Source organism: Paramormyrops kingsleyae, chromosome 4 (assembly GCF_048594095.1).
Source record: "Paramormyrops kingsleyae isolate MSU_618 chromosome 4, PKINGS_0.4, whole genome shotgun sequence".
Lineage (NCBI taxonomy): Eukaryota > Metazoa > Chordata > Actinopteri > Osteoglossiformes > Mormyridae > Paramormyrops > Paramormyrops kingsleyae.
Window position 1 is genome coordinate 13,589,882 of NC_132800.1, and position 24,201 is coordinate 13,614,082.

General features: G+C 50.2%; 1 protein-coding gene across 18 annotated transcripts in view; it reads right to left on the reverse strand.

The window, feature by feature from the left end:
- LOC111858558 (sickle tail protein homolog) overlaps positions 1–24,201 on the reverse strand; it is a 107,135-nt gene that overhangs the window by 24,725 nt on the left and 58,209 nt on the right. For 10 of the 18 annotated variants that reach the window (XM_072710706.1, XM_072710704.1, XM_072710702.1 and 7 more), the window contains 4 exons: positions 17,408–17,688; positions 4,710–4,790; positions 3,978–4,170; positions 1,196–1,394 (listed from right to left, as the gene is read on the reverse strand). In XM_072710706.1, coding sequence (XP_072566807.1) covers positions 1,196–1,394; positions 3,978–4,170; positions 4,710–4,790; positions 17,408–17,688 — 754 coding nt within the window. Of the gene's footprint in view, positions 1–1,195; positions 1,395–3,096; positions 3,338–3,434; positions 3,617–3,977; positions 4,171–4,709; positions 4,791–14,315; positions 14,476–17,407; positions 17,689–21,440; positions 21,608–24,201 lie in introns of those variants that run through there. The other 8 variants (XM_072710711.1, XM_072710710.1, XM_072710707.1 and 5 more) reach the window with 8 other exon arrangements.

The following is a 24,201-nucleotide window of genomic DNA, read 5'->3' on the forward strand; positions in this document are numbered from 1 at the left end:
AAGTAAAAATGCCAAAAGTCTTGTGTTTTGTTTGCTTACTTACGGATAAGGTTAAGGCTGGGTGGGGGTTAACCTCGGTTTTATAAAAGTCTGTGAATGCAATCAAAAAAGTAAAAATGCCAAAAGTCTTGTATTTGGGTTGGTTACTTATGGTTAAGGTTAGGGATGGGTAGGGTTAAGGGTCGCTGGGATTAGGGTTTTTCCCATAGAAATGAATGTACGGTCCCCATTTAGATAGGTATGCGAGTCCGTGTGTATGTGTGTGTCTGTGTGTGTGTGTGTGTGTGTGTGTGTATGCACTAGCTTTAACCCCTGACAGGCCGGGATGGGACAGTCCCACAGTGAACAAACGGTCAGACGACAGAGCTCTGCGACCTGTAACCTTCTCCGGTACCCGAGACACCTTTCACTGCTGACGGCTCTGTAATTAGGACACAAAAGCTGCCCCCCCACTCCCCCCCCAGCTACCGCACTTCCTCCTCCTGCCCCGCCCTGCCCTGCGATGTGTACCCAGCTCAAATCCCCGGCAAGCCGCTCCTCAAAATCACACAAGCGCGGCTATTGTCTTCAGCTGGATGCAGAGAGACGCTCCCCGCCGGCGTGGGGGAGGGAAGAGATAAACACAAACAGAAGGAACTCGGCCTGGGATGGGGCCTGGCTAGATGGGCTGCAGGTTTACCGCCGGTCTATTTGGGTCGGGTTTTGGTGCACCATGGTTAAAGGAAACGGCTACAGGAAGACCAGACCTCACCGGACGACCTGTGGAGGAAATCCAGGCAGGCGTGGGCAGCCGATACGCTTCATCCTAGTCGCTGACAGGGAATTCAGTGACGTCACAGCAATCGTGTGTCCCCTAAGTCCTAACACAATCTACATAATATTATACTATTACCTAGCATACACCTTTATCCAAAGAGACGTACAGCTGAGTAAGCAGGGTCACCGCAGCGATTCGGGTGTTAACGACCTTGCCAAGGGCCCAACAGTAAAATCATTATGCTGACCCTGGGATTCAACCCAACACCCTTCTGATCACAGGCACAGCATCCTAACATGCTGAGCCACGCGCAACCCCCTACAGTAAAGGTCAGGGTTGTGCCTGTGGACATCTGCAGGGTATGGAGGCAGTGGCATTGACGACGGGCTTGCTGCAGGGCGACCCACAGGGGTCCTGCCGGGATAGGCGCACGCCCACCTGACGTCGGAGAGCTCGTAGTAGACGTTGCGCATGTCGTCCTTGATGTAGATGGCCATGCTGGGCGAGTCGAGCATCTTCATGGTGAGCTGCTGGGGGAAGGCGCTGACGAAGAGGGCGCGGATGGTGTCGCCGCTCGTGATCTCGTTGGGCATCCGCATCACCCGGCTGTCGTCGCCATACTGCAGGTACAGCACGCCTAGGGGGGTGGGGGCAGGGGGAGAGGCGGGGTCGTGATCTATCCCGGGGTCTGTCACTGGGAAGGAAAGGTGCGCACAGGCAGCTGACAAATGGGAGAGGGGGAACGAAAGAAAAAGGGAGATGGAGAAAGAGGGGGAGGGAAGGAGGGAGGGAGTGGGCTGAGGCGAAGCAGGGGAGCAGGTGACCACAGCTCATGCATTTTTTCACAGATCTGTGAGCCCCCCCCCCCACACACACACACACACACACACACCGATGCTGCCAGAACAGGAGGCGGGGTTGGACACGGCCGGGCCTGAGTACGCACGTGACTGCGTGTGTGTGATCCTCTGCTCACGTTCTCCTATTTCATTCTCTTTTTGTTTTTGATGGTAAAAAATATCCCCGGATATTGGGGAGGGGGGGGGGCACACATAGTGAGGATGGTGTAACTCTACACAGAACAAATACCTTCAGCTTCTCCTCCGAGCACTAAAACCTGTCTGTGGGGAATTCTGCACAAACAGTGTGTGTGTGTGTGTGTGTGTGTGTGTGTCTGTGTCTCGCTCCAGGAACGACACGCCCTGTGGTTGATGGTAGTTTTCAGTGTCTTTAATCTGTGCCCCACAGTGCACCCCCCCCACCCCTCCCATCAGGCCCCAAACCCACACAGACACTTAAATAACCGGTAACACACAGCCAGTGCTTGGAGTGCTCTCCCCTGTACACCCCACTGCAGTGCTTGGAGTGCTCTCCCCTGTACACCCCACTGCAGTGCTTGGAGTGCTCTCCCCTGTACACCCCACTGCAGTGCTTGGAGTGCTCTCCCCTGTACACCCCACTGGAGTGCTTGGAGTGCTCTCCCCTGTACACCCCACTGCAGTGCTTGGAGTGCTCTCCCCTGTACACCCCACTGCAGTGCTTGGAGTGCTCTCCCCTGTACACCCCACTGGAGTGCTTGGAGTGCTCTCCCCTGTACACCCCACTGCAGTGCAGGGAGTGCTCTCCCCTGTACACCCCACTGCAGTGCAGGGAGTGCTCTCCCCTGTACACCCCACTGCAGTGCTTGGAGTGCTCTCCCCTGTACACCCCACTGCAGTGCTTGGAGTGCTCTCCCCTGTACACCCCACTGGAGTGCTTGGAGTGCTCTCCCCTGTACACCCCACTGGAGTGCTTGGAGTGCTCTCCCCTGTACACCCCACTGCAGTGCTTGGAGTGCTCTCCCCTGTACACCCCACTGCAGTGCTTGGAGTGCTCTCCCCTGTACACCCCACAGACTTACACTCTCTTATGTTACGTGCAGCATGTCCGCTGTGGTAGCGGGAGGTCATTTCCGGAAAGATTCGTCTTTAAAAGAAAAAAAATCGGCTTCTTGGTGTCTCGCTTGCACAGAGAGCTTTAGTCTGTGATCTCCATAGCAAGACCTAACCTGAAGATTTTGGGTTCTAGCTTAATTCTACTGCCGCCTCCCCCCCCCCACCAGCTGACGTCACCCTCACCCGTCACCCTGCTTTCATTTCACGCCAAACTCTGCCGGTTCAGCCCGCTGCTGGGCTGGCGGATGGGAGCTACACCAACCTCCCTCCAAAGCGAGGAGCCGCGTTCGTCCAGCTGTGGCCAGATGTTCTGGGGGAGGGGGGCCCTGTTCAAACTAAACATCAACACGGTACTACACCCCCTCAGCTGGGCAAAGAGTCAAATTACTCATCGATAGCACTCACTTTGGATGGGATACTCTGCTTTTTGTCCAGTTACACGGTCCGGGCCGGACGCCAACGACCCGCTTCCGAAAGCGCTTCCTTTTAAACGCCCCTGGACATCACGGAAGCGATGGGAACGTGGAGGCGCCGGCCCGTGGGCCGGGAGGGCGGCGGACCGGCCTCTTGGCCGCGGGTCCGAGTCCGGGTCACGCGTCGTGGCGGTTCCGAGGTCCTGTCTGTCCTGGGAGAACCTACGATCATCCTAACCGGCATCAAACTCTATCAGGACCACACTTCTAACCACTCCCCCCAAAAAACAGCCCCAGCATGATAGACACAGAGTAAAAGCAGAGACTCACACAGCGGGACTCCTGGGCCTCCGTCTGACGATCCTGCACCGCAGGCTGAAAATGCGCCTGGCCTCCCGTTCCCTCGCTTTCTCTAGCTCTCTCTCTCTCTCTCTCTCTCTCTCTCTCTGTAGCTCCCCCTCCCTCCTTCCCCCTTGGCCGGGGCCCCCTCTCCCCATGCCGTCCCAGAGCTCGCACTTTTCACGGGGTATATTTAGCATTTGTGTCGAGCGCAGCTGGCTCCCTGGGTAGACCGCGGACCTGGCAAGACTTGCGAGTGGAAAATCAACGCCCCCCCCCCCGCTCCCCCATCGGCCCTGAAAACGATGATACTTTGGTGGGGAGAACGACCATGACCAGAACAATGCCTTTATGATGATGATCATCATCATCATCACCACCATCATCATAGGGAGACACTGCAGAAAAGCGCACTGACGCCAACAGGAAGTGAGTGATCATGTGACCATGAGCCACAGTCATGTGATCAGGCTACTGTACTGCTGCAGACAGCCTGAATGTGAAGCGAGCAGGCGGGGTGGCGGTTACAGTTACCTAGCGAGCGATCCTTGGTCTGGTTGGTGGAACGCACCACCGGCAGGCTGGCCCGTGAGCGGATGCCCCGGGTGAAGGCGCAGGGGCCGTCTAGGTCCGACATAGTCTCCAGCGAGTCCAGTGAGTCCGCTGGGAAGTGCTCACCCAGGTCCGCCGCCGGCTTAGGGGGCGTCGAGTGTTTGGGGCTTCTGCTCTGTAGGCCGAGTGGGAGGGAGACTATCAATGTCCAGGTGTGTGGGGGGGGGGGGGGGGCACGGTTGTGAAAGCGTTAGTGCGAAAAGCGGGCTCACCAACACAGCAATGTCAAGATCCACACAAAAGGAAACGCCGTCTCACCCTTATCAGGCCACAATCTGCTTTGGCCCAGCCGGGCCGAGTCACCGTGTGACCTCTGGCATTTAAGAGCGTCTGCAGGATGCAGTTGGTCGCAAGAAAACACATGAGCGTTAGAGTACAGCCACAAGGACGCGTCCAAAACCCTCCCAGGGTGTGAACCAACAGGCGATTAGCTTCCTAATTCCAGGAGACCATGCAGGGGGACACTGAATGATCAGTGCTACACCAACCGAGGTCTAAAGATCCAAAAGGAATATGCGGGCCAATAGCAAATCATCGGATGGAAGCAGCCCCATGGAGTTAGCTGGACCTCCACACGGAGGCGCGCACGCACACACACACACACACACACACACACACGTGGATGCAGGTGAGAAAGGGGAAGGGGCTACTAACTTTCTGGGACGTTTCGATTCTCAGCAAGTACCTCTGGATGTCCAGCTCCGAGTGCAGAGAGGACAGCATGCACTGTAAGGCCTAACACAGTGAAGACGTAGAAAGAGAGCAGAGGATCAGAGTGAGGAGGAATGGCATGTGTCAGGCCTAACTAAACGAACACAGAGATGTAGAGAAAGAGCAGGAGGTTAGTGATAGCCTCTGAAACGTCCGGCTCTTAGTGAGGACAGCATACGGCATCAGGCCTACCAAAATGAACAGAGAGAGAGAGTAGAAGGTCACCAGATGCCCACAGAATGTTGACCTCTGAGTGGGGAGAACAGGAGTCATTAGGCGCAATGAAACGAGCACAGAGAAAAGAGCAGGAGGTCAGCAGAAGCCTGAAGCCACTAAATGTCCAGCTCTGACTGCCAGGCCTAACGAAATAAACACAGAGCAACCGAGAGCAGGAACTCTGCATACGTTCTGTTATCCACCTGGGAGCCAGGCTGCGAGGACGAATCAGCAAATATCCGCAGGTAAGACCAGAACAGCACAAGAACCAGAGAGACGGCAAAACTGGTTCAAGTTAGTTTGCCAAGGGCCACAGAGAACACTCCCTCAGAAACCGTGGAACCGATGCAATGATTTATGGGTGATTCTAAAAACGTCAGTCTCAACCCTTGATCTTAGGCCACATGGTCCGACCTGCTGCACAGGGGTCTGGGAAACTTGGGTTGAAAACTCCCCAGTTACAGTAGAGCCCGACAGCTTTATTACAGAAACGACAGTCTAACCGTGGTACAGCACCATGTTTCCCCTGAAGGCCTACAAGCCTTCACAGGGATTTGACAGAGAGGACAGAACCCAGTTGGGCCCGTCTTACCACATTGGCTGTGAACGTATCCTCACCTGAGTCAACACTGCACACAAGAATGCATTTCTGCATTTAATCACAATGCGGCAATAGAAACAAACAAACTTAATGACACACAGACCCACATAGACGTCAACACCCACAATTATATCTCGTCACCATTTGGAGGGGGGGGGGCTTTGTCGTGGGTGTTTTGAGTCAGAGGGCCAGCCCTTTACTATCGGGATATCCGAGGGGCCGCAGGTGGGAGACACGCTGCCCACTGAAGCCACAGTTCAAGCTGAACCTCACCAGTGCTCATGCTGCGTTCCATTTACCTCAGAGGTGTGAATCCGGAACTGGGAATGACGTCACACTCGAGTTAACAGCGTTCCAGTACAGCAAGGTGGAAAGCCATTTAACAATACCAGGGACCAGTTTCAAAAAGCAGGATTATTATTATTATTATTATTATCCCGGTTAATTGTTAGCCATTATTAGCAAATATCAGTGGATAATACCACATTACACGGTATTTTGCACATAAAAACACCATAGCAACACGTCCACAGATGGCCTTTGTACAGTACTGTGTGTGTGACCAGTTTAATGAGTCACAAACAAGACGTAAGTGCTAATAAACAGTATGAAACTACAACTTTAACTTCTGTTGATAAAGTGCGCAGCCATCTTGGATTCTGAGCTCGGGGTTGTGTTGAAGTCGGATTTTACGAGATGCGACTTCAAACGGAACACAGCATCAGACTATGGGGTGTATCACCATGGAAATGCCAGCAAACAGTTCACAGTGAACATTAGGTGAAGCCTGCTTAAGGAGGGATAATCGGGCAGCTGTACTGAGTACCCAGCACCTAAACCACTCCAGTGCGAGGTCAGATGAATAAATGAATAAAGCAATATTTAGCTAGCTGTACAATGAAGTAAATATAAGCACACAGACATTTGCATAAACAGGGAAATGCCAGCTGTCTGAGTGAATATAAATCCATAGCTATATGACAAGTAGCCAACTAATTACTACACATACATAAATACCTATCTGTGTGAGTAAACAAGAGAAAGTATCCAGCTGTATAAATGGACAAATGTAAATAAATCCTTATCTGTGTAAGTAATCAAGTATCCAGCAGTATAAAAGACTAAATATAAATGGTTAAACAGGAGTCAGTACCGAGCTGCAGTAAATGGTCTCTAGGTGGCGTAATTCCTGGAGGGCCTGTCTCGACGATTGAGATGCAGCCTTTCCCCCCCCACTCTCAGATGGATTACACACATCCACGTGTCCCACAGAGAATCATGCGGTGTTGGGGGGCCGGGGCCCTCGGGTATCAAGACCGTCTGCGGGGAACGGGCATTCAGACCCTGACATGATGTTTCGAGGATGAGAGCTAATCGACCGTGTCCTCAGGAGTGTGTGTGTGTGTGTGTGGGGGGGGGGGGGGGGCGTGTCCTCAGGAGTGTGTGTGTGTGTGGGGGGGGGGGGGCGTGTTCTCAGGAGCGTGTGTGGGGGGCGTGTCCTCTTGGTTGTGTCCTCTGGCCCAGCCAATCCACAGAGCTGCGTGACGCACTAATAATGAAGGCACTCCACTCGTGACCCGAGAGTGCGAATCCCAGAACGTCGCCTGGACCTCTGCAGAACCTTCTGGAATGACCCACAGCAAATCAGCCTCCCCTGTAGGCCAGAGGAGCCATTAAATCACCAGGTAAACCGCCCCCCCCCCCGCCCCCCCCAATATCCACGATCGAATTACACGCTTGCCGCGCCCATTTCCACGCTCTCTGATTGCTACAGTGCTTCAAAAGCCTCTCAGTAATTTCCTCCCGTCTCTGCAGACTGCACTCTTGCCATAATCCCCCCCCCCCCAATAAGACGTCTTTTATCATTGCTTCAGCTCCTGTAGTGGGTTTATCAATACTGCCAGCATTTGATTAAGCACTTTTCAATGCATGAGCCCCCCCCAGTTACATAATAATGACCCCCCTCCCCCCAGCAGCTCTATCGCTGCCTCGGTCCGGCCTCAGTGACACACACACACACACACACACAAACACAATGGCCAATGTAGAGACATCGATTAGCCTAACTGCAGGTCTTTGGGCTTGAGTACCTAGAGGAAACCAACACGCCACACAGGGAACACGCAGACTTCACGCACACAAAGAGATGATTCAGAATTCAAACCCGCAACCCTGGAGGTGAGACAATGCAGCACCGTGTCGCAAAAGTAGGGCGATATTTAATGAATTTAGCCAATTATGCTGCCAACTGGGTTACATTTAAGTCCCAGATGGTGACAGTGCCCATCCTTGTCCTGTGCCCCCATGCCCGAGGCCGGACAGTGCCCCTTGGCCGTGCCCCGTCTCCAGCTGAGCTCTGGATGTGACGATGCACACAGGATGACGGTGACCGTGACTGTGCCGACCTCGGCTGATGAAACGAAGCAGAAGCAGGGTTCCCACATCCAGTCACTCCAGCGTGAATTTAAATGCCTCTGCGGAACAGAACAGAAACGACTCCTGTGCAGAGTTTAAAAGACTAAAACAGTAAGGCATTCAGAGACGCACTTATCGGTTTAACGCGGCCTTCGGGGGCAGATACGAGCCCAGCAGCCTGTTTTTGCCACCCGGGCTAAAGCAAGGGCCCCCCATATCTGTGACCTTTGACCTCCCCCCCCCCTCCCATTCTTTCTGCCTGTGTAGCACCCTGAAGGTTGAGATTAGCATGTAAAAAAACTGTACAGTAAATTCATTCAAAAGCAGAAGTCACAATTTCTACGGAATTAAACTAGATAAGGTGACTCAAACGACATACATAGCATTGCGTGACTGCAACTGAAACTTGTCCTAAACGCTATTGTATACAGCCCGGCTGAACAACAGAAACGGCACAGGAAGTAACTCTGATGTAATAAAATCACAATCACCAAGGTGGAGCCGGATGAAAGTTCACCTCAGTCGGCACTTTGAGACATTTTCATAGCAATTTGAGATACTAGCAGAACTCCCATGAGCCGGAGCCGTCTGTGCTTGCAGAATCGCCGTTACTGTCGTGAAAAGAGCGGAATCGGTTAACGCGTCGAGGGGACCGCGCTCGGATATCCGGACGGGATACGCAAAACCCGGAAAAACTGCCACGGAAAAGGGGAATAGCGGAAGCAAGTCGACGCTCACCTACAGGGACAGACGGACTCTTTAACCGGACGCATGATAAATGCCACAAAAACAGAGCCTCGGGAAATGACCACAGCACTGAGAACCTGTGTGAGCCCAACGCAACAAGAATTTAAGGTTGGCTGCCATTTGGATCTGAAAGTGAAGCCCAGAGATACATAACCTGGTGTAACCAGCTCAAAACCAGGCAACAGGTAAAGATCTGTAATACGGCCTGATTGGTCGTCTTTTACCAAAAGATGCAGTGAAAATGCAGTGTTTGGGCAGTGAAGGAGTCTGATTTGGGCCATTTCACAGCGCCAGAAGCACCCTTACGATGCAGATCAGTTGCCTCCTGATGTTCCCACATTCCAAGATGATAATCCCTCCATAAACACCGCTAAGCCAATTCAATCGCGGGCTCACAGACGTCAGGATGAAGTCAAACAGCTCCCAGGGTCTCTACAAGCGCCAGATCTAAACATATATTGAATCCCGAAAGTCCTGCAGGGCACAGTGTGAAGCAGCAGTCCAGCTCAAAGTACTGGGGGGGGGGGGGGGTAGTTACTTCTAGAAAAAAAATCAATATCCTACAACATACAATTCAGCAGCTGCTTAACCTCAATCCAACAACAGAGCAGGATGAACGTCATCTAATCATGCAGTCCGGGGGACTAACAGTGTGGCAGCCAACCTTATAGGACAAATATGTATGATGCATGATGTGAGGTGGCACATATCATTCCATCCATCCATGCAAAAGCTTATCCTGGTCAGGATCTTGGGTCCGCAGGGAGCATGAAGCCACTCTCAGCCAAAACGGGGTACAAGACTGTGGCTCACCCCCGTCAGGATGCCAGTCCATTGCAGGACACAGATGCATTATAGCTAATTCTCCAGACAGTAGGAGGAAACCAGGAGTAGCTGCACAAGTCCCACACTCAGTGTTGAGTATGAAGAGTCACAGTCACAGTGTAGTCAACTGATTGGTTGAAATAAAACCCTGGTCTGGATTTGAACTTTCTGGACCTGAGCTTTATACGTCTGTCTATAATGGATCACTTTTGTGAGTAATTTCCCCAACACTGCCCACACCACAGAGGCAGAACACACAAACTTCACATGCAAGCGGGATTCGAACCTGCAACCAAAGGAGGCCTCGGTTCTTCACATTAACATTTGTGCACGTCAGTTTGGCAGGAGCTTCTCATTACAGTAAGCTGAGCTGCACACTTCGTGTTTGGGGGGAGGGTCTCTGTCTTTGGACCAACCCCCCCCCCCCGGTAACACCCCAGGATTAACTGCCACTTGTTCTGGGACAGCCTAACCACACTGGACCCCCCGCCTCCCAAAAGCTAGCAGGTCACGGACACCCTGCCGTTGCCATTGATGACCAGCCCGGAAACCTGGCGATGGGTCGAGGGGGCCAATGGGCAAGAGGGACGCGGACAAAGGGCCCAGAAAACCCAGAAATAAATCAGAGGCAGAATCTCAATAGCAGAACCAGAATGTGAGATTAAATACACAAGCCCCGCCCCCTATATCACCCCCCCATTGTCCTTCATGAAAAGCAAAAGACATAAATAGGAAAAAATGGCCCTTTAACAGAAATTACTTCCCTGGTTTATCACCGTGGCTCATTTTATTAAGAAAATCTATTTTCCTCCCCATCTTTGCGTATAAAACCGGGCTTTGAGCCCAGAACCCGCGGGAGCCCCTAAATATTTAATAGCGCCAATTTACAACGGCTTCATCCCCTTGGTCCAAATAAGTATGTTCTCCACCCGAAGCCTGTGACCAACTGGCACAAGGTGGCTGACATCTTTTTAACCAATCTCACATTTTTTAAAAAATACTTTACTCGCTGCCGAGCTTGTTGCCCTCATCTTCTGGGGCTGGATCATATCTCGACGACCATCGAGGTGAGGAACAGGCTGAGTGGAAGTACAAGGAGATGTCAGGCGCCACAGCAAAGGCGCAAACAGGCGGCACATACAGAGGCGGGGCTACAGTTTTCAGATAGGGCCAGTGCCCCTGATTGGCCCCCGGAGGACCCCCTCCCACATTGCTCACCGATTCAAAACAAATCATTGGCTAATGCTAAGGTTGGCCCCTTTGTATGAGTGATGGACCCTCTTATTCCTCCCCACCTTAAAACAAAATCCTACGATTCACCCCTGGGCACAAAGAAGTTGTTTCACACACAAAATGGAAAAGGGGGGGGTGGGGGTCTACCAACAGCTGAACCACAGCTGACTGACTGTATGTTGGATTGATGGAACCAACACCATTGACGCTGGCCAATGGGAGTGAGCCACAAGAGGAGGTAAGAGGGAGGGGAATTACGGTAGATCAGGTCAGGGCTCTGCGACGCGACCACAAGCGGGGGCTCAATAAAGGACTACAGAAACCCTGAATCCGGGGGCCGGACGCTCCGACTGTCGACCACACTAATCCGGCCATGCTAATCTGACCGCCAGCACACAAAATGGGTCACGGCCACGTTATCTGGCCCGGGCTCTGGCCAGGGCCATAAGCCTTGGCAGGAGAAAGGAATTAAACCATCCTGGCACAGGTTTAAAGAACCAGATAGGGAGCCAGAAATGAGGGGGGAGGGTGCATGACTATGTGAATGACACTGACCCTGACCAATGGGAGGCCGACGACTGGATATCACACAGATACTGAACCAATCACACATCAGAAGGCACTACAGAGGGCCACCATCGCATTCCTGCGATAAAAGGTTAAAAACAAGAGGAAAAAAGATTAAACACCCCAGGAGGGCTTGTGTGTGGAGATCAGAACAACAAATGATCACTAGAGAAACGGTAGGAGGTTCTAGGAACCTCAAAAAGAATCACTAACATTAAAATCTTTTAGAAGATGAAATCGAAACATGGAGGCGGATTGTAATTGGTGGAAACTCATAGACCGTCTCAAGTTCTCTCAGTATGAAGGACAGGCGTGCAGCTGCCTCCACTGGTTTCTTGTGCTAATGTTGGTCTGAGCAGCATGTTGAGTAGGTACTGGGAGGTGAGCTTAGTGACTGAAGGGGAGTAAAAACTGTCCTGAAATGCTTCATTAGTGTCATACTTACATTTTTTTTTTTCATGACAATAAAGGGTAGGCGTATACTCATCGTGCCTTGTCATTACTTCTTTCAAAAGCCACACCGAAATCATCCATTAAATCGCAACTCTTTTTCAGCAGGTCAGCCAAAAATATTGAGCTATTTCATTCAACATATCTCAAAGATGAATAAAAATAATTACCTGAATTTTTTTGCTTCTTTATTCGGTATTGATGCAAAACATTCTGACGTATAAAATATAACCTGGGCCTGTTTTCTATTTTTACCTGCTGGCTTCCATCCACAGACAATATCTGTCTGCTGTCAGGACACAAGGTGGCTGATAAAACTTCAGAACCCGAAGAACCTCAGAGATGAACGAGAGTTCCTGCTCCTTTTACGATACTAATAAAGAGATGGCGTTTGCTTCCTCTTTCGGTTTGCGCACTGTCACCTGTCCCGTGTGCGGTTAGGGTTAGGATTAGGGCAGGGAGGCGCTACACCGCAGCCCTGGCGTCTGAACACGAGGTGTCTTCCTCCCGAGGTGCGGCTGCTCTTTTTCAGCGGGGCAAACGGCTGCCAGCTGAAAGTTCAAGGAGAACAGGCAACAACAGGCCCAGAAAGGAGAAGAGGAGCCCCGGGGCTCAATTAATCATTAAAATCTGACCAAATCCTAAATAAATAAACAAATAAACGTAAAGCTGGTTTCCCCAGTTTGGAAAAATGCACCACAATGGCAGACCGGAGTTTGATATATTATCAAAGCAAACATAAAAAAATAAAGCAAAAAAAAAAACTTTCCTACATTATTAATCGTCGCCTCTTACTAAGTACTGAAGAGTTCCCTTTTTTCTACACCATAGAAAGCGTACATAAAAGGAGGGAATGATTCTGTATAATATTTCAAATGTATCAACCCTCACAATTACCGACGCGAACAATGCCACCAAGACGTCCTCCCAAAGTCTTTGGGCGTGCAAACAGATTTGTAATTGAGGCAGGGATCCGAGCCAAAAATAAAATCAAAACAAAACTAATCACATCTGTCAAGCGTGATGCCGAACTCGCTAGACGAGTAAGTATAGGTGAAAAAAACAATGCAACCGGCCTCTGACTGCCATCATTCACCTGCCGCACCCCTACAACGAAAAGTTGAGCCCGATTCCGATCCCAAACCCCACGGGCCGCCAAACAGTCTACTGTGCCGGATGCGTGTGTCCGCTGCGATCGCTACGTTGCTAGACTCATCAGCCGAAACCAACCAAAAGAAACACACACTTAAAACCTCAGTCGCACATGGACACATAGCTGAAGCCGTCCCACTGTGCCCGTGGGTTTTAGTTACACCATTTTAAAACAATAACAGTAATAGGCTATTATATGTGTCGTTCGCAAGCACTACTGTAACAACGATCTTCGCTGACAATGTGGCTTTTTCTGCCTATAGACGGACTAGGGACACCCTGTAATACTTCACGAACATATTGCACCTATATAGCCTACTGTTTAATAATTATCATTAAGCAGGGAGCTAGCGACAAGCAAACCACTCCGGAATATCCATATCCGTCCCAAGAGAAAACACTGGTCACAAGTCCAACCCCCGACTTTCCCACCCAAAACGTCTTACTTCCCCTGAAACGACAAACAGATTTCGCCATCTGTTTGCCGATTCTCTTGCATCATCCCATGTTCAGTAATTTAAGTCAACATGTCCTGACAATCGTTACAATTCCGGATTTCTGTGAATGTGTGCCGTTTGATCGTATGCAAAAAACGTCTCCTGACAGTGACCCCCCGCTAAACCTCTCGCAGGTCCCTACTTGCTGGCAAATGTGTCAAAACTGTCCCCGCAGGAGTGCGGCACATGGTATACGGAGATAGAGGCATCTCACGCTTCGCAGTTACTTTCGGGTTTTTGCAAGCAAACATGCAAGATAACTCAAATTTATACAGACATTGTAATTAACATTAATTTGCACCAAGCCATGCTTTAATGTAGGTATTATTTGTGAAACGCACTAATTATTACATTAAACCATCGGTTATTGTTACTATTATTAAAATTAATGTCATCCCATATTCATTATCATCAACACTTTAAACACGGGTATCGGACAGAGGAAGGAACAGCTAGAGCAGATCGAAATGGCCAGAGTGGCATTTACATGCACAGCAGTTGCTGTTCCGTTGAGCGATGTTTAGATACGAGCCCGATCAGCGCAGCACCTTATTGAGAACCGCTTTCCAAATTCAGCCCACTCTCTCCTTTCTGCTGAGCCCAGCATTTTTTGCCTTTCGAGGGGGAAAAGCAGAGCGAACTTTTCCGGACTCTGTCTTCAGTAAGAAAAAGAAAGAAAAACTCTTCTGCGAATATAACCGGCACCGCAAGCATCCAATATTAGGAAACCACGCTGTAACGCAGAAAACTGAATATTACATCAACACAGCGTAAGTCTGATCGCTTTAAACTAATATCTTTAGTCCAAGAAATAGCTCGCGATCCGCGAGTGCGTTTCCACCGTACCTTTATCCAAGGAGCAGCGCAGTTACTTTCCGATTGTTCGTGTGTGTTTGTATTTTTCCCCTGCGCCCTATAAAAACATTATTTATATTCCAGGAAGAGGGCAGATGCCTGCGGATCGGACTCCATGCCTCCGCTGAGCTGCGATCCCAGCACGGCACTCCCATGCGCTCCAGCCTGGCGCAGGCGGCATGTAAAGAGAGCTGCCCAGGTGATGACATCACCTCTCACCATGGCGACAGATCCCGCCCCCAGAACCGGAGCCCGCTTCACCTGCACCAGGTTCGATCCAAAAACCTTTTTTTTTTTTTTACATTATTTTTATATATATTTTATTAATCAGATGCTTTAGTCCACAGCAATGCCAGAGATTAGGGTCAGCCAGCATCCCTTGTGGTTAAGAGCCTATAGCTCAAAAGCCCAAAGATGGGATTATTCTACCAGCCCCAGGATTTGAACAAACAACCTTCCGATCACAAACTGAGTGCCACACAGAGTCCCCCTATGCAAACGAACACCTTACTCTCTCGTCACGGGCTGGACGAGCCCCTGTGCGCTGACTCTTTGCCCGTTACACACGAGCCCCTCCCGTTTCATATGTCCGTGGGGCAGGGCACTGTAGTCTCATCATGCTGAGTAAAGGGAAAAAACACCCAGAAAACTGCAACAGAAACTGGAAGATTCCCATAATTAGGCAGGACCGTCGCCCACTGGCGCTGCCTCTGAAAATCCCTGTTACCCTGTATCTCATCAGCCTCTAATTCCATCTCCGCAAAAATAGTCTGTATAGCAGGAAATACTGTCTTAATTGCTCATCCGCCCAAACTGATGGGTTCACAGTTAGCAAGTGGACTGCATACTCAGTTTAGATTTCAGACTCAGTACTTATTCCTAATCTTGGTTATAAGAGAGGCGGGTTGCTTTCAGACATGAGCTGCAGCACCTTTTATATTATGTTCAGAATAAAGAAAACAGCTGCCTAACAATTCAGTATTAATACAAGACCCTGGGCAATGGATGAGCTCTCTCTCTCTCTCTCTCTCTCTCTCTCGCTCCTTCCCTCTCTCTCCCCCATGTGACATTCTTAAAAGATGATCTGTTTTAACCCTTCCTATCCAAGAGGGCAGACCAGACGGACTCAGATACTATCCAGGGATGGTGTGAACAGCTGCAAACATCTGGAGAGGCAGGGTGTAACGTAACGGTGTCCTATTCATCAAACAGAGACTTTACAGTCTGTGCCAGACCAGAGACTTAATAAAACTGCCTTAATTGCCCTCCTCTGTCTTCGATTAGTCTGGGGTCACTGCAGGAATGTGTGACAGCGTGGAATGACAGTGGAGCAGCACTTCCGCCTTACAGCTCCAGGATTCAGGTTAAATTGCCCACACTGTGTTTCCTGCGGGGGGGTGGGGGGGGGGGGGTACTGGGGGTGCTTGAACACCTGCCCATTTTGCCCAGGCAACTTAATGTGAACTTATGCATGAACTTCTTAGGTACCGAATGCTTCTCTTTTAAACCATTGAGTGTGTTGCCAAAATGCCTCTGCACTGCCCTTATCTCCAGCCCCCCCCCCATGATCCTATACTGGACAAATAGTCGGAAGATGGATGGATTAAGGTAACTTATGATCACACAATTTTCAGCTATGAACCCACAATATACCGAGTCTCCATTGACTACAGCAAAATTACTAATTAAACAATGTGAATTAGACAACTCTGAGATTTAGTTACACCGTGTACAAGCGGAAGATCTGTTCCTGGAAACAGACGGCGCTCAGTGCTCTGGGCCGGAGCCCAGCCGCCGCCGTCGTCATGGCACAACCACGGGAAGCCCAGGGCACTGCCAAGCAGGCTCGACTGGCACACGGGAGACGGGGACGATGAAGTACACCCCTCCCCACTCAGAGTCGGGGAGCGGCGGCCTTAAATACACACGTTTATCTCTCCTGTGGGGGAGTCTTAACGATCCTGCACCCCCCCCCCCCCCCCCCCCCCCATCTAACTTCATGCATCTCTGCCGGCCTTGAGTTTAAAAGATCCTCAAGAGCCCATTGTTTCTACTTAAGGTCACATGACCCCCCCCCCCTCCCACATCCCAGCAGAAGGTGACCCTCCTCCCCAGGTTCCAATGCCTACCCTCCCTGCCCTGGTGAGGGGGGACAACTCCCCCCCCCCCCCCACACACATTCCTCACACCCAGAGTCGGTCACACTGGAGTGATTCAAAACAAGCTCATAGGGTAATGTGGAATGTTCTGGAAAGGCAGCACGCGTAATTAAGGCCCCGAGTCAGGCAGCAGGGACCTGCAATACCCGGCCTGACCACAGCCGTCAGATTTACAGCGAGCTCGTAAACAAAGAATCCGTCGCCTACTTAGCCCTACACTGATTGTGTTTGATTTGATTTAAACAGCCAAAGGTACGTTCCTAGTTAGCCTGCCGTTAAACTCCGCTTGAGGTTTCCTGTGCATGACAAAAACCAGACGTGTCAGTCATCAGCCCAGGATACGAATCCAAGCAAATAAATCAGGCAAGCTGCGAACGTCGGTCACGATGTACGGAGCGAGACTCGGGTTCATCATACCACGCCACGATCAAACGGCACGGTCCTTGGCCGGCACCCCGCCTTGCTGTGTAGCCGCGGCTGCGTCTAATGAAACATCATTTTCACCTTTCCGAGTGGCGTCCAGTCCGAGGGCTGGTCCGGTGAGCGAGTTAACGTCATCCTCTATAAGCACCATCCATATGGAACCACCAACCCATTTACGCATCATTAATTGAAGCTCAACACGTGGAGCATTGCACTAGTAACGCGATGGTCGTGGGTTCGAATCCCATGGAATAAATCCAAAATGTAACCTTTCCCCGTCTCTTCGGATTAAATCATCAGATGAATGAATCAGTGTAGATGTAAATCCGAGTCGTAAGGAAACAGGAAACGGAACGATTCCACAGTGACACACTCAATGCTCACGCCTGAGAAAATCTATGGACATTTATGGGTCACATATTTCAGGATTTGTCCCATTGCTCCGGATGCACCCCCCTGACAGCATCGCCCAGGTGACCAGCCAAAGGTGGGGAGCCTGACCTGTTCACGGAGACGTTCTTGGTGGCCCATGATGGCGACGGCATGGTGGGGGTACTTCTGCTTCAGGTGCTCCAGGAAGGCCTCGCGCTTCCTGTCCATGTCAGAGGGCTGCATGGCCAGGATCTCCTGGGAGCTGCGTGCCCCGCCCACCGTGTGGCGCCGCGGAGCACTCCGAGAGGACTTGGGGTCTGGGCGGTTACTCCCGCTGGCTGAGTCGGCTTTGTGCCCCAGGAGCTCAGCATCATCTGGGGAGGCGGATCTCAGGCTCCCCTTGGGCTGTTCTGTGACAGAGACAGAAAAAGGACTGGGCCAGGGGGTCTTAGGTTCGAATCCCACACTGCTACACACATGCTCCTCGTGGACTGTTCTGTGACAGAGACGGATCCAAGTATCTGAAGCCTAAGCAGGTCTTAGGTTCGAATCCCATACTGCTGTGCCCTGTTGCAGGTTAAGAAAAACTACACAAATTAAGATTCTCCAAAATCTTAAAAATATAAAAATCTATCTGCAACCTAGTCCAGGTATAAACATCTAATTTACAGGTCGCAAAATGAAAAATTTATCTAGCAAGTATAAAAATATTTAAAACATCAGACTTCTGTTATACAGCTTGTCAGTCATGTGTCCAAAGATGCACATTTCAGTTAGTCGTTTTGAACATGCATGACAGCTGGCTATTAGCGGCTGAGTAGAGAGTAACTTTTTACGGATGTGCGCATTCCATTTGAAGGGATTATTTTTATTCCAATTAACAGGAATTCTCTGAAAACCGCATCCTAGGAAAGCATAGCGGTCCTCCACTCTGCCAAGCGGACTGTTCCGGAATCACCGGCCGCTGGGAATCGGAGCCCCCTAACCTCCCCCATCCCGAAAGCTGGGACAGTTGGGACATTTAGTGATTAGACAGAGCTTACTGCCAAACAGGGGGGGGCCATACACACGCCCCTAATGGCCAGACTGGGGGGGGCACTCCTGGCTGTGGTTATTGGGCTCCAGTCCAGCTCTACATTCCTTGCCCAATTTTCCTGAGGTTAAAATGGGGGGGGGGGGGGGGGGCTCCAGAGTGGCTACAGCTGTTTTACTGTGACACTTTCATCAACACAACCGGTCTCAAGACATCTGTAAATTAATCGTGTAGAAAAATATGCAATTTTGGGCTGCATCAGTGAATCTGTTTAAAACTGGACAAAGAAAAGCAAATCTGAAAAGTAAAATACCACTCTCCCCCCATAAATTTTTGGTTTATTATATCAGGAAGAGGAGGGGAAAGATCAGCATATGGTGCATGATAGTAATCTGGAGTCACTGCATGTCCCGCTGTTCCGGAATGTGACCCCCCGCCCCTCAGGCACGCGAGCGGACACCCCGCAGGGTAACGGCAGGACCCCAGGCGTTCAAGTTCATCCTCTGAACTCCTCAGCAGGAGGATGGCAGGGTTTTTTTGGATGCCGAAAGTGCCAAGTCACACCTAAGAGGCACAAAAACAGGAGCTGCTTCATTTATGCTGCAAGTTATTCAGCAGAAGAAACTGAGGCATTAAAAGGAGTTCTGCGACCTTCCGGCAAAACAGTGAGAAGATATTGATGCTAACAAAAGCCCCCCATTCACGTTCTCCGGCACACTGTTGGGGTGTCTGAGGGCTTTTTCTCCAGGACATCACTCAAACCATGCATTTATGTGGGGCCCTTGAGGTTTGGGCCCCCTGTTGGCCACAAACAGTCACTACACTAAATATTAAATAAACGCGTTCCTTATTAGGAGATGCTGAAGCAGCATGTTCTGGTAAAGCTAGCTAGCTGTGATCTTCGGACTCTTCTGGCGAGGGGGGAGGGGTATGACTGCTTGAAAGGGACCCCAAATACAACAGACCCACCCCTGGTTGTCATTGGTTCCAAACATCCAAATCTTGTGGCCGTTCGTAAAGAAGAATCATCACTCGACTAAAATGAATGTAAAATGGCCAACATTTGCTCCGTCACGAGGACCAGAAGAGAGTAGCTGGGATGGAATCGGAGCACAGAAAAGACCACGGCTGGCATAGCCTTGGCAAAGTCATGTAACAGATCGGATCACCGCAAATATTTATAAAACAACATGGCTAAACCTTCTGACAGCGACTAAAGATGGGAAGTAAACCAAAATGAACAGTCCAGCTTGCATTTTGCTCCTATCTTAGCAGTCCACTAAAATAAAACTTAAAAAATACACCTCCATTACGCTGGGACCCATAAACAGCACCAAAACGTTCCTTTAAACTTTTAAAGAGACAGGCAAAATGAGAACAGCAATTATTTTCAAAACTGTTATACAGTACCATACTGAAAATAAAAAAGATAAATAAAACACTTAAGATCTCATGAGTGTTTAAGACGTCGCGTTTTAAAGAACTGAATTAGATATATCTTCTTGTTAAGCTATTTGAAGCACTGATCCAGGAATCAGTAATGGAACTTAAAAGGGAAAGTGCCTAATATGAGGGCCAGCCGCTTTGTTTAAAACAAATCATTCTTAACGCAGATGAGCGTTTCCTCTAATTAAAATTTGATGATGTCAATCTGCCGAGTACAGTCCGTAATAACGTCAAATTAGGAAATTCAAATTGCTCTCATCGCTGCCTCACGCAGGGTCACCCCATAGCGGAGAAGCGTTTACGAATGGATTGGGGTTAGGGTTATGAAAATGAAAAAAATGTTCTATCCAACTCTCCTTCGAGATGATAAAAGTAATGGACATCGAACAGCCATTTTTTTTCAATTTCACAAGTGACCCAAAGATGACAAAACTGAAGTTTGAAATATATTTAAAGATCAAAATTTAAAAATAAAGATTAATTAGACTTTGGCCTATATTGGGAATCAGAGAAAGAATAAAAGTGTATTAATTGGAATAGGACTTGAAACCTGTTTTATGTGTGTGTAATTAAAAATGACTTATTTTATCATTAGAAGATTTTAATCCGCATTACAGATAATCACCTGGCCCAGGGGCAGATTTCCCTAACTACTATGCCCCCTGCTGGTCAAGGTGAACTGCGCATTGGAGGTGTCACAGCCATGAGCCAGAGTGCTAATCACATGACTCACCAGCAGCATAGAGATATAAATTCTGAGATTCCTGAAAGTGTCCTCTTGCATAGAAGTTAAAGAGCTTTTCCATTTAAACCAGCCACAACAGAAACTTCTACAGTTGCAGGATTTAACAGGAGGCAGGTATAAACATGTGTACACATGGATGGAACAATAAACATTGTCTCATTTTTGTTTATAAAATACTGGATTAACTCATGGAGAAGCAATTTAAGTCAGGAAAAACATGCAACGAGGTTATAATGAGAATCACACTTAATGCGCTAATCAACAGGCAACAAAGGGCTCAAAATGTCTAGAGGGCCAAACAATATGAAGTCTTGTGTGGACCATCGTGGGATTGGCGTTACGAGTTTGACAGCCTCTAGCGCAACCAGCTAGCCTGAAGAATGTCCAGTGCAGGAAAAGACTCCCCAATGGGGTCATCGAAGCAGAGTCATGTGAGAGTCCAGAGCAGGTAAACGCAAGGCTGCAGACACTTGCCTCAGAAAAACAGCACCCCCCCAAAGGCCTTGCCATATTTGGCATGCCAGAATATGACGTTGTTTATTCAGAATGAATAGCCAGCAGGCCGAGAGGCCATAGTGTTCTGATGGCGGCCCATGATTCCTAAATTATTGTTGTGGAAGATGACAAATAGTCACACCCAGATACCGACCCGATAGCAGGCAGTGGAGACGTAAACAGCAGGGATCGCTCTGCTCTCGGACCAGGCAGAGCCGCTGTGTCCCAGCAGCTAATGGGGGGACGGAGATAGTTCCCTAAAGCCACCACACAGAGCAGTGGGAGGTTCACACACACAGCAGGGGGGGGGGGGGGTTACACGCACACCCCCACAACACAGTCTCCCCGGGATGGCCAACTACCCCCGAGGGCTATTTATAGTCACCCGGACTGTCACTGTTTCCCTGCCAGTGGGACGCGAAGCCGTGAGGCGTCGGACTCACCTTCCAGCAGGCAGTCCTGTGAGCCACCCGTGCTCGAGGTCAAGGCCCCCTCCATTATCGAGAGCACCCCCCCCAGGGAAGGTGTGCACACCCAATTCCGAGCCGAACCTTGTAGACGGGGCAGTACTTCTTGTTTCCCGCCGAGTAAAGTGCGTTTGAGGTGTGTGTGGGGGAGGGGGGGGGGGGGGACTTTACACGATGCACTGATGTCACTCCCCTAAAATGGTCACGGCTTTAGGGGGGGAGGGGCTAAGGGGGGGCATGACAGCTGTCAGACTGCCTGGCTGCCAGTCTGCAGCCAGAAATGCAGTCCCCAGTACTGACAAACAAACCTGCCAGGAGGAACCATACCCCAGTCATCAGACAGGGGGCGTAGGAGAGCAGAATCCACAACCATGCCAAACACTACTCTAACCAAGCAAGTTGAATTCTGACAACATGACAATCACTCTAAGCTGTACCGGATCATTTTCACGGTGTTTAAAAGGGTTTAAAGTCACCTTAGCTTAGCGTGGCCAAAACGGGCATTCCTGAGGGTACCTGTGACCGTGACCAGGCATTCCACGCCGGAGCGTCCGGATGCTTCAAAACAAACCTGTAGTACGTTACGGAGCAGTGCTGTAAAATGTGAGGAAGGTGAGAAAACAACCTGACGAAGATCAGACAGCCCTCATCGTCGCTAAAGATTTAGCAAAGGCCCACGTACTGCGTCACCACGGCGACGGCGTGTCGGACAGACACCGTCCAGCGGTTTTCTGCCTGCTTTTCTGCAATTTGTCAAAAAAGGAAAAGTAAAAACGTGCATGACATAATGAAGGGGGGGGGGGGGGTCACATGGGGACACAAGCACACGATGACATCAGTCACCACATTCATGACTGTGGGGACCTGCAGGGTCTTATGAAGGGTCTTAAACTACAGGATACATACTATACATAATATATACATACATAAGCTTTTCGATTGCAGAACAAACTGATTTCCGGCCAGTAAACCTTGAGCGGTAACTCTGACATGATCTACCACAACCTCCATACACTTCTCATGTGGCCACGCTATAAAGTTTTACAGCCTGCTGCTGTCTCGGAGTGATGAGAGCGACGTTAACGAGCCTCAGATGCCTACCACCCCCCCCCACACAACCTCACACAGCTAATTAGTCTTCAGACCACCCCCTCAAGCAGATTTTAATTCTTGAAAGCTTTGACTTGAGTAAGTGAATCGCTGGCGCTCTCTGTGGCAGCGGCTAACGGACCGGTCCACTGTGAACCTTCGCGGGGGGGGGGGGGGGGTCTCCTTTCAGGCCGAACGGCATACTGCGCTACCTGTATTCCCAGGAAACAGCAACAGGGGGGCAGATATCAGACTGCTTCACCAGCCACATTGTCACAGCCTGTCACAACTTATCACATTTTGGACACACTTAGTCACATCTCTATTTGGTTTTAATGTGTATTGGTGTGACATCCCCCCCAGATCCAAAGTGATGTTACCTGACTTAAACCCCTGCCAATCAGAGCAGCCCACATGTAACTGGTTCAGTTCTGGAAGCGAAACCTATGATGCGGTACCTGGTTGCCCCGGGCGACCGCAGCGAGCAGCGCCGTCACCGCAGCACCACATTCCTCAGCTTAATGACACCCTGAGCACAGGCTACACTGCACACTGCCCCCTTGAGGACAGTCGGAGCCTGTGTTTCGGGGGGACAGGGTGACACTGGATTGGGAATTTAGGAAACATTTCACATTTTATTCAGAGAGAGCAGGGTCAGCCAGTGCCTGGAGCAGTTGGAGGTTAAAGGTCATGATGCTAACCGGCTACCTGCTGCTTACGGGGCACGGTGCCCAACCCGCTGAGCCACACATACCCTCACTTTAGGGAGGAGACGCGCTTCCAGTACGAGGTGAGAGCAGCTCGCGCTTGGCACGCGGCGGCCGAGCCACGCAGATGAAATGTCACAGGCGTACAGCAGTCAGGGAGCCAGCAGGGGCTTGTGCCCCCAGGCTACGGTGAGTCGCCAGTAGCAAGTGCGAGTTAGAGCTGGAGCAGGAGCTTCGCGCAGCATTACAAAGCATCACAAGAAGCATCACAAGAAGCTACCAGGAGAGCTAATCAAATCCAAGTCAGCAAGAGATCTAGGATCCAGCTCGACGAAAACACAATGGCATCCAGCACAGACAAGCGGCTGCAAGCAAGGGACAGAATATGAAGCGCGGAGCAGGTCAGTGGTTGGATGAGCTGACTGAGGCATATCTGCTATACAGCCCAACTCTCAGTCCTTTCCTGCTGTATCGGGGGTGGTGCCGCTGAAGTAAGACCATGTGACGGTGCCCCCCAGAGGTCAACGTGAGGAATGCGTCTCCTCTATTTATTACCGCTACTTTCGCTGACGACCACCTGCCGACCTTCACGTCTCTAAGGCTGCTTCCACCATGATGACTGTGCGAGTAAATTGCCCAGTTGGTCAGATACGACGGCGTCCCCTAGTAGAACTACTCTGCTGACAAAGGGGCTGATTCCAGAGTCCCCTGCGAGTCGAGATGGGACTGCAGCTCTATTTGCCATCAGTATCTATCAGACGATTCCTTCCTGCAGCCCAGCAGTGAGTGTGAGGTTAATCTTTCTCCTCCAAAGAAAACCACGTGAGGAATACACTGTTTTCGCCCGAATATTAGACAGCCCCGATTATAAGAAGGCCCACTACTCTTTCGGAAACTACTTTTGGAAAAAAGTTTTTGGAATAACAAACCTTCTCTTTATA